At 44.2% G+C, this 9,935-nt stretch overlaps 1 protein-coding gene across 1 annotated transcript; it reads left to right on the forward strand.

Moving 5' to 3' along the window:
• Nucleotides 1-4,279: 4,279 nt before the first annotated feature.
• Nucleotides 4,280-9,877, forward strand: LOC115320035 (dolichyl-diphosphooligosaccharide--protein glycosyltransferase 48 kDa subunit-like). Its single transcript, XM_042287268.1, has 8 exons — nt 4,280-4,460; nt 4,532-4,604; nt 5,780-5,925; nt 6,661-6,826; nt 6,901-6,991; nt 7,830-7,942; nt 8,022-8,151; nt 9,840-9,877. The coding sequence occupies exons 1-8, from the start codon at nt 4,297-4,299 to the stop codon at nt 9,875-9,877; spliced, it is 921 nt and encodes a 306-aa protein (XP_042143202.1). The 5' UTR covers nt 4,280-4,296.
• Nucleotides 9,878-9,935: the final 58 nt, after the last annotated feature.

Consider the following 9,935-nt stretch of genomic DNA (forward strand, 5'->3'; position numbering starts at 1 on the left):
CCGAATGCAGTGTATCTCAATCAAGCGCAAGTGTTTAGTGACTTTGTGATTACGGTGCTAGTCCAGGGCAAGAATAGTGACGAAATCGACGTTCACAGGCTGACTGGCTAAATAAATGCCTGTGACAACTTGTGATGCTTTCCAGCCTGATTTCCATCCATGTTTTTGCCTGGAACACTCTAAATGCGCGGGTCGTCCAGATTTTCGTAACTGGTGTGAGTTGCAACGATAAAAAATTATCTAGCTAGTGCTGCGCGTCTTGGTCGTCTCCGTTCATTAGTTGGTCTATATATCAAAATGTAATCGACAAAAAAGCTGCTTGAAGCTATGCACTTTTTTCACTTATTACGTCCAAGCTGATTACATTTTTTTGTGATTATATTTCTATTACATTACTAGGGCCTCGCACACTAACTCCCGAATGTGCGATGCAAAATTAAAATGAGATACCCAGAAACCCGTTGCAGGTGCTCTGAAGTCGCTGACGCAAATTTTGAAGAATGTATGTGGAAAAGTATTTGGAGCAGACCAAATACATTTGGTTGTATTTGTTTCTTGTACTTCAATGCTTTTTTTGGAAATGTAATTAGATTTGTAGTTAAATACATTTTTGACGAACTATTTTGTATTTGTATTTCGATACACATTTGCATGTATTTTGCCCATCCCTGACTGTGATACATCCGCGGTCCCCACAGCGCGTCACCGAGCCCAAACGCACGTCACACGACACCGGATCTCACTTAGTCCCTTCACCCCTAAGCTGACATTGCGGTGGAAGCTACGCGCTTGCCGGACCAATCAGCCGCCTCCCATCCATCACCTGACCTCATGCTCTGCGCGTGGGTATGCGTGAGAGAGCGTGATCACGTGGCAAAAGTGTGGCTGGCCCAACGAGCACGTAGCTTCCACAGCACTGTCAGCTTCGGGGTGAACGGGGTGGGGAAAGCAACTTTTGTCTGAATTTTGGGCGACGGGCTAATCTCAGGGATGGGCAAAATACATGCAAATATGTATCGAAATACAAATACAAAATACTTCGTCAAAAATGTATTCAATTACAAATCTAATTACATTTCCAAAAAAGCATATAAATACAAGATACAAATACAACCAAATGTATTTGGTCTCCTCCAAATACTTTTCCAAATACATTCCTCAAGATTTGCGTGAGCGACTTCAGGGCACCTTCAACGGGTTTCTGGGTATCTCATTTTAATTTTGCATCGCACACTCGGGAGTTATTGTGCGAGGCTCTAGTAATGTAATAGAAATATAATCACAAAAAAATGTAATCAGCTTGGACGTAATAGGTGAAAAAAGTACAGAGCTTCAAGCAGCTTCTTTTGTCGATTACATGTTGATGTAGACCAACGAAGAACCGAGACGATCAAGACGTGCAGCACTAGCTAGAGAATTTTTTATTGTTGCAACTCGCACCAGTTACGAAAACCTGGACGACCCGCGCATTTAGAATGTTCCAGGGAAAAATATGGATGGAAATCAGGCTGGAAAGCATCAGAAGTTGTCACAGGCACTTATTTAGCCAGTCTGCCCGTCGATTTCGTCACTAGTCTTGCCCTGGACTAGCACCGTAATCACAAGCCACTAAACGCTTGTGCTTGATTGAGAGACACTGCATTCGGTGCAGAACGTAGTTTTCTTCCTGCTGTGGACAGTGACAATAAATTTGAGGGATGTATTTTCGCCCACAAAATTGTATTTCATTACAATTGTATTTGAAATACCCACGTTTTAGTATTTAAATACACACGTCAAATACATTACCCAATTTGCACTTTGAGCACTTTGAGTTGAATTCACGGATACTTGTGGTCATCGAATTTATTTGTTTTATTCCAACATGAGCGCCAGAAAACCATCAAGTTGTGCGGACCACCTGCGGACTACGTTCCGTGCGTCTTCAAGTTCAACCGGCCGCCTGATCGTTCGAACTGTCGTCTGCTCTTTCAAACGTTTCTGCTTGTCGTCTGCTTTCTTAGACGACGCCGGCCCGTAGATTAAATGTTGGCCCGCTACTTGCTATACAAAGTAAGTGCAAGCCTCAAAAGACATAAGTTCGAAGGTTGGTAATCAGGCTCGATGTAAACAGTAAATACAAGGAGATGTTGATCATTGTTACGAGTGACCATCACTGACTTGCTATGCCTAATTGACTTGGTCCGATTCTGCTTGCGTTTTCAGTATCCACGTCGACTATCTCAGCTACGGTTCACGCTTTTGCAGCCCGAGCGGCGTCGCGACTGAAAATTGCGAGCGAAATTTCATCATGCGAATCAGTTTTAGCGTACATACTGCGGCGTCCACGCGGTATGAATCGCCACATGTCACATTATTCACGCGAAGTTTCGCGGTGTAACGAGCCTCGGTAATTTCGCTGACGCCGCTCAAGTAGTCAGACATCGCCAGGAAGACGTAGAATCAACAATTCGAACGCGAAAAAGAGCAGGGGGACTCACACCGACCCCGACAACATCGCATTTCAATGGTTTGTTTATGGGCGACGGCGAGCTTCTTGCCCACACCCCCAACGCGCATGCGCGGCGCCGGTGGCGTCCGCTAGGGGCACTCCGGTTTGTTTGTAAACATGAGTTGACCCTCTCCCGGGTGGACCTTCTCAGGGTTGCCAGGTTGGGCTATAAATAGCCAAATTGGGCTAGTTTTATTTGCAGTTGGCGGGAAAAAATGGTAGTTGGCTATTTGGCTTGTATGGGGCTATTTCTGACTCGTGCTGGGCACACCAAAAGGCCTCAAAGCACTTGGATTTATAGCAGAGATCAGTGGTTTATAGGCTCAAATATGATATTTTGGAGTAAGTCACGTAAAGATTTGGCGGTTCAGTCTGTTAACCCTGAAAAGTATGCGACAGCAAGCAAATTCGTCTGCTCTGCGCACCTTGTGCAATTGTTTACCCTCGAATTTTGTCGGAATGCCAAGCGTGTGCTGTTATTCCTCCATCTCAACCAGTGACGGCGCGGCCCCAACAGCTTGCGCATTCTTTAGGTTGCCTGTTAATTGGCGGGCACCTATACGTTGTGTTTAATTTTGCATAGTTTTCCTGTGACGTCATTCTGGTCACCATACCCCGATACGCCCGAATACAATGGAAGATATGTTGACATGCGCTAGTACGAGCGCTTCAGGAAGTTCGCCGAACGTGCAAGCGACGCTATCTCAGAGGCATTTAGGCACCGTTGCAGAGCACACAACATGGTGTTCATTATTTATGTTCTAAAATCATAAAAACTGAAAAAAAAAAACGAAAAAAAAAAAACAACGGGACGACACGTGTCTTGTTTTGCCCATAGTGACTCACCCGTGCTCTAGCTGTTGGTTCTGTGAACTAGTGATGCTAGTGGTGTGAATATTTCTAGTTGATGTATAAAAATGTATTATGTCGTCTTTTGTGTTTAAAACAAGCGTTTCCAATGGTCAGTTTTTTGGCTTTTTTCGGACTATTTTTTGGATCGACATTTGGCTATTTTTGGGCTATATGTCGTAGAAATTTGGCGGGTCAGAGTACAAACACCTGGCAACCCTGGACCTTCTTCCGTTCCCCCACTCGGATGCGGATCACTACCGACAGGCGAGGAGGTTTCGCGTCGTCTTTTCCCTCTTTCGGGGAGGGGACTCGTCCAGTGACCGCGAGAGAGATAGGACGTGTCTCGGCGACTTCCCCAATGCTTCCCCAATCTCGGCTCTCTGGAACCCCGCATCTGGCAGGTAAGGGCCCTTTCTTACCTTGCCGGCACGGGCGGCATTGGGGATGGGGCACAGTAGTTTCTATAGGAGGGTGTTTTAATAAATACTGTGGGACTCTTTTATTACTCTGGTACGTGTGTCCTCTCTTCCGCTATATGCGAGAGTGTGAGACAAAGTAGAGGATCATTGGCACCGACGGAGGTATCTATCGAAACGACCCACGGTAGTGTAGCCCTAAAGATGTGGGATCGCGCTACCAGGTTTGACGTATCCTTTGAGATCGCCGCCGCTATTGAGATAACCCTTTGGTTCCTTTATCGGTACTTCTGTTGGTAGCTAGCAAATCCCCACAACCTACAAAAATAAGTTGTTTCCAGCTTTTCAACTTGTAAAAACGAAGTCGAGTGACTCATATGGTTTGCTAGAGCACTGTATGCCGAGGAGCACAGGACGTCAGTCCGCCCCTCTTTCTGGTGGCCAGAAGTGCCTCGTTAATGCAGTGGAAGATACACTCTCCCACGCCCTTTCCCCCATGTCCGACCAAGTGACGTCGGTGCAAGCTATGTATACCTGATGTTTCACATTGCATATGTCCGAGTGCACATCACTGCGTTCTTGCAGCACACAACCATAGTTGCCGAGAGCGAGAACGTTATCAAAGCCCCCACGGTGGTCGGCAGCAAGAATATTCCTCCCGTTCTGTTCAGGGGTGTAGGCTATGTCGTTGTAGGCACAAAATTTAGACGTGTTACTCAAATTTTGCAAAATAATCACTTTTTTTTTTAGCATTATCTTTGATTAGGAAAACCTTCTTGTGTTATGAAGCTCTGACTGCCCCTTCAATAGCTTACAGTTATAACCCAGACAACAAGATCACTGAGGTAATATTGTGCTTCACGCATCATGTCCGTTCGCTACTCGGGGCACTTCGTGAACTGACGAAAGCGGCATCTCGTTTTTTTTTTTTTTTTTTTTTTTTTTTTCCGGATTTTAATCCGCAGAGGGGGCAGAGATAAAGGCATGATGCCTGACAGCGCCTCTGCCCCCTGCAGTTCATACAGCGGAAATAGCATTTCAAAGAAGTCATAGTGATAATAAATAACAAGACAGCCATCGTCATAAAAACAAATAGAAACAATTATTATAGAAATATCTGAAAACACATGAAATACAATGACTCAACTCAAACAACTACACAAGCGGCACAGCTTGAACAATGCGGGGCGATGTGCTTATCATAACCCAGAAGTAAAATAAAATTAAAATAAAGACAAAAATAGACACCGGTTTTTTTACATATCTACTAAACATTTATAAACAAGGATTTATAAAAGAAAGCGGAAACAAGCTAAATCAAAACCAAAAATCAGGCTACAAAGCCAAAATTGAGAATTCCAAAGTTTCGTATACGTTACGCTTCATTGAAAATAAATATAAATAGATATGCATGCCTTAAATAGATGAAAATGCGATATCACTGCAGACCAGAGCTCCTCTGCAGTCTCTTTTGAACTTTGGAAAAGGGGAACTGAAATTGACATCAATGCCAGGGGAATTTAACAATTTAGTACTCATGTACAATAAACTTTGCCTGCCATAATTTGTTCGTATGCTTGGGATCCTACGTTTCGGGTCTCGTAATGTGTAGGCACTAGAAGGAGGTGTCTGTGTCAAATAGAGGTTGTTTTGTAGATCCATTGAAATAATTTAAAGTGATATATCTGGTCTGCCTTCAATATATTATATTTAACAAAAAGTTGTTGAGTGCTCAAATTTCTGACATTACCTCTGTAATTTTCGCAAATACGAAGAATTTTTTTCTGAAGGATGATTGGTTTGTTGTAGATAGATGCAGTGGTCGTACCCCAAACCAACATACCATAACTGATCTTAGAATAAAAGACAGAATAATACAACGTCATTTTAAGCTAAGTGGGTATCAAATTTTGCATTTTATATATAATACCAACAATTCGAGACAGCTCTGCCTTCATTCTATTTGCATGGGTGACCACGTGAGCTCTTCGCTAAACGTGCGGGTACTGTCGTTCGACAGTACCCGCACGCAGTGGGCAAGAACACTCTGCTCGTGTCGGCTCTGCAAGCGAGGAACAATGTGCGCGTCGTGTTCTGTGGCTTTCTGGTCTTCTTCAGCGACAAGCTCTTCACCTCTCCTGTCCTAAATGCGCACGGCGGAAAGCGGTGCATTCTATTGCTCCAGTTTAGATTGGGCCGTTTAATTCTCAAATTTCGTCGCTAAAAAAAAAAAAAAAAATTGCTAGTGTTTTTGAAAAAAAAAAAATTGTTACGAGCTTGCAGGACAGCAGTTGCAGCACCTGCGAGTACAATTTCGGTGGAAAACCTTCGGCGACATTAGAGGGTCCGATCCAGACAATGAAACTCTGCTATTTAACCAGAATAAATAAAGCACGCGTCGCGGGAAGCTTTAACTTTACGCGGACTGGACGCTAGCGGTGGTGATAGAATGCAAAATTCGGAAAACACGACGTCCACCTAAGCCTAACGCTTGTCGAGTCGAGAAGTGGCATCATGGGCGTCCGCGACAATTATTTCGGCAAAACAAACCTGTCGGCAAGAAAGATGATCCAATTTTCTTTCTCGCTGACACACATATTTTACCGAACTAAATGCCGCAGGCACCCAAAGTGCCATTTCTCGGTTTGACCAATATTAGGTCTGGGCAGACGTTGAATCATGGAGAAATTTTGTCTTCCCGCTTCATCCGTTCATCCAGGCAACGTCACGTTCTCAGACTTTTCCATTCTGTGACCGCCGCTAGCATCCCGTTCGCACGGTTTGTCGGGTTTCTGCGACGCATAGTTAGGGTTTCATTTTCTTCGTCGGATCCCGTGGACTAAAAGTGGCATGAAACCCCGTAATATACGTTCCTAGCAAGGAATTGCCTTCCTGAAACAGGTACGAGAGCGCCAGCAACCAGGCACTTCCCACGGCCCTCTCTCAATGGGTGTTCAAGGAGAAGAAGGTGCTGAGGGCACAGAATGTTCGCCACCACGCCAAGGACCAGAAGAGGCCTCCGGAAGCGTACACCATTACGGACGACGTCGTACGTCTCATGAAACGAGTTTGTTTTGCCGGCATTTCTGTCTGATGCGGATTTACCAACTTGCGGAGTTTACCTTCCATGTGTACAGCAAGGACAGCCATTGGGTGCCCTTTGACGCCGACGACTTGCAGATGGAGTTTGTTCTCATCGATTCGTTTGTACGCACCAAGCTGGTCGAGAAAGGCGAGTACACTTCGTCTTCTCGAAGCCGACCACGAGAGAAAAAGCTCCTTGTTGAGGCTTCGTTTGTATGCGTTTCTTCGGGCTAGCTTACGTCGCGTCGCGGCTGCAAAGCTGTTTAAAACATTAAAAGATGCACTGGAACGTTTTTGTTCCATCGTTACACGTCGAAATCGGCTGCAAAAAGGTTTTCTTTTGTTTGTTTTAATAAACCTAAAAATATCTTGAGAAAGCTTTTTTTTTTTTTTTTTAGTGGCGAAGCTTCTTAGGTTTTGTCCGGCGTCCGTGCTCACATCGATTGCCATCCCATCTGTCTTCTTAAAAAAAAGAAAAAAAATGTTTGCGCAATCGACAGGATTCGAACCTGTGCGGGGACACAAACTCGGCCACGACTGCGGGACGAGTAGGGGGCTCTGAGATGTGGTAGTAACTCAAGAGCTGGAGATGTCATGGATGAAACGTTGCATGTAGCCGCGCAACGTCTATACAGGAGAGGGCGCTGCGGTCAAATGCGTATATAATCGCGTTAAACTTTGTATGCATTGGCTAAACGTTTATAGACGAGAGGGCGCTGCGGTCAAATGCTCAAATGCGTATATAAACATGTTCCGTAAAATCAGTATCATCAGCACCCACCAGAGCTTCACCCCAATCAACATCATTCACCACGTGGAGATGCGGTCATTTTTTTTTTTTTGTTGTTCTAATTAGTAAAATTTAAGTCTACAGGGATTACTCAAAAATTTTATTAACAGAGGTCTTCTTTAGCTTTTTATTTATTGTTCGAAGTTGGTTGTCTTTTTAAACTATACAGATGAATCTGCGGCGTCAACCAATGCAGGTCAGAAGTGCGAGTCCCAATTCAAGGTTTTGGACGTTTACGGAGTGTACCAGTTCAAAGTGGGCTACAACCGTGTCGGCTGCACGCATCTCGACACTATACCACTCGGGCAGGTTTTTGCTTTTCACCCAAACATACAGCTACATACGGGCGTGTTAGTATCGTCCTTCAAGTTGGCCCGCGTTTCCGCAGGTGTCCGTGCAGCCGCTGCAGCACACGCAGTACGAGCGCTTCATCCCATCGGCGTACCCTTACTGCCCAAGCGCCTTCTCCATGATGTTCGGCGTGTTCCTACTCAGCTGCATTTTCCTCCACCTAGGACGCCCCCAAGACACAGTCGGACTGAGCAACCGAGTCGCACTCAACTTCACCATCGTTCATTCCCATTCAGAGCTGCCTCCGACGTCGAATCCCGGAGAAAAGCTCACCGGAGAAAAGCTCGCCGGAGATAAGCTCACCGGAGAAAAGCTCACCGCGAAACCGACGGATGCGGAGAAAAGCTCAACGGCCATTGAGCGTATGCGAAGAGAAGCTCACCGATTGTTTTTTTTTCTTCATTTTATATAGAGGCTGCTGGATCATGCGTAACATATATCAATTTATTATCATTAAATTTCATCAGCTTTGTAGAAAAGAAAGTCTTTTTTTTTTGTAATATTTGTCAAGCTTATTGTGTATATTGCCTCCAATTTAATAATAGCGGGCGAGTGTTTTCTGTGGCTTAACCTGTAGGCAACGAAAGCCGAACTGAAAACTTTATGAACTTGAAGAACAGGAAAAAGTTCGAACACATAATAATGCCTGTCTAAAACCTAAAAATCAAAGTTCCAAATGCCGAAAATCCGAAAGTGCGTGCGCAACAACGCGGTGCCTGAAATTCTCTTTGAAGCTTTTGTTAACCTTTGAAAACTGGATAAAACAGTCAGTAGGAGGTCGAGACTTTTTCTTCTACGGACATGCACGTTTTGTAGCCGTTCGTGCTGGTGTTTCCACACGTTGCCTTTGTGTGATTTTGCCCTTCTACGGCGAGCCACCCATGACCTTCAGAGCTGCACACTGACACGTTGTTTCTCGTGACCTATAGAAGAATTAGTCTTCTGTAATAAAGCGAATTAATATAGCAAGTTGGTAAACGTTATACATGTTGAAAACCGCTCAAACGACAACGACGGAGTGAAGACAACAAACACGACAGGACGAAGCTGTTCTCGCAACTGAAGTTTTGTTAGTGAAATTAACAGAAAGAAAACAGCGTAGCCGACACTGATTACATCAGTAAACACCTACTTATCTATTAGGCACTACACAATATTTGGAGCTGAAACGGTTCACACATCGCTACTCATATTAGCTCCAAAAATACAAACCTCTTTATCTGACAGAGCTACCGACGGCGCACTTTCAGCTGTATATAAATTGTTGTATTTTTTACCGGTGTACAATATTCTGATTTTATACTTTAATAATATACGGAATGGGTGATTACTAATTTCTGAGGAATTAGTAATTATGCCCAATGAACTTCAAGAATATTACAAAAAGATGACATGTTTTTAATGAAGTGACGAATGCGAATTGTGTTAAATTGACACGTTTGACACAGAATACTCTAAGTTAAAAAAGAAAATCGGCGAGTTTTTCTCCGCATCCGGTCAAAGACCGGTGAGCTTTTCTCCGCATATGCCGGTTTTGCGGTGAGCTTTTCTTCGGTGAGCTTATCTCCGGTGAGCTTATCTCCGGTGAGCTTTTCACCGCCACCCCCGACGTCACCACCATCTCGCACGGGCAAGGCTGTTTTTTTCTTTTCTGTGCGTGTGTTTCGAGCAGAGAGAGTGATTGTTTGTTTGTTTTTGTGAGCATGTAAGGTGAGGACCAAGATTTTGAGAATTTTTTTTTTTTTTTTTTTTTTTATTAAGGCAAGATTTTTTTTTTCCCCCGGTTGGGTGAGTTTTGCAATAAAAAGTTGCTGCTAGAAGTGCAAGCGTCATATGAACGTTCTTGGTTCAACAGATCCGCGTCACAACAGTTGTGGAGCTTTTACATACTAAAAGTGAAAAAACACCAACGGTGGCACTGCAACCATGTGTTTGGAAGCCTTCCCAGCAC

This window comes from Ixodes scapularis, unplaced genomic scaffold (genome assembly GCF_016920785.2).
Source record: "Ixodes scapularis isolate PalLabHiFi unplaced genomic scaffold, ASM1692078v2 PGA_scaffold9__187_contigs__length_104089568, whole genome shotgun sequence".
In the NCBI taxonomy this organism is placed as follows: Eukaryota; Metazoa; Arthropoda; class Arachnida; order Ixodida; family Ixodidae; genus Ixodes; species Ixodes scapularis.

Bases quoted from the DNA above. Each gene is read 5' to 3' on its own strand.
- LOC115320035 (XM_042287268.1), top strand. From the start codon at position 4,297: ATGTTTCACATTGCATATGTCCGAGTGCACATCACTGCGTTCTTGCAG. The intron at 4,461-4,531 runs ATTTAGACGTGT...GATTAGGAAAAC, and splicing joins TATGTCGTTGTAGGCACAAA to CTTCTTGTGTTATGAAGCTC. The intron at 8,152-9,839 runs GCCCCCAAGACA...TTGGTTCAACAG, and splicing joins CATTTTCCTCCACCTAGGAC to ATCCGCGTCACAACAGTTGT.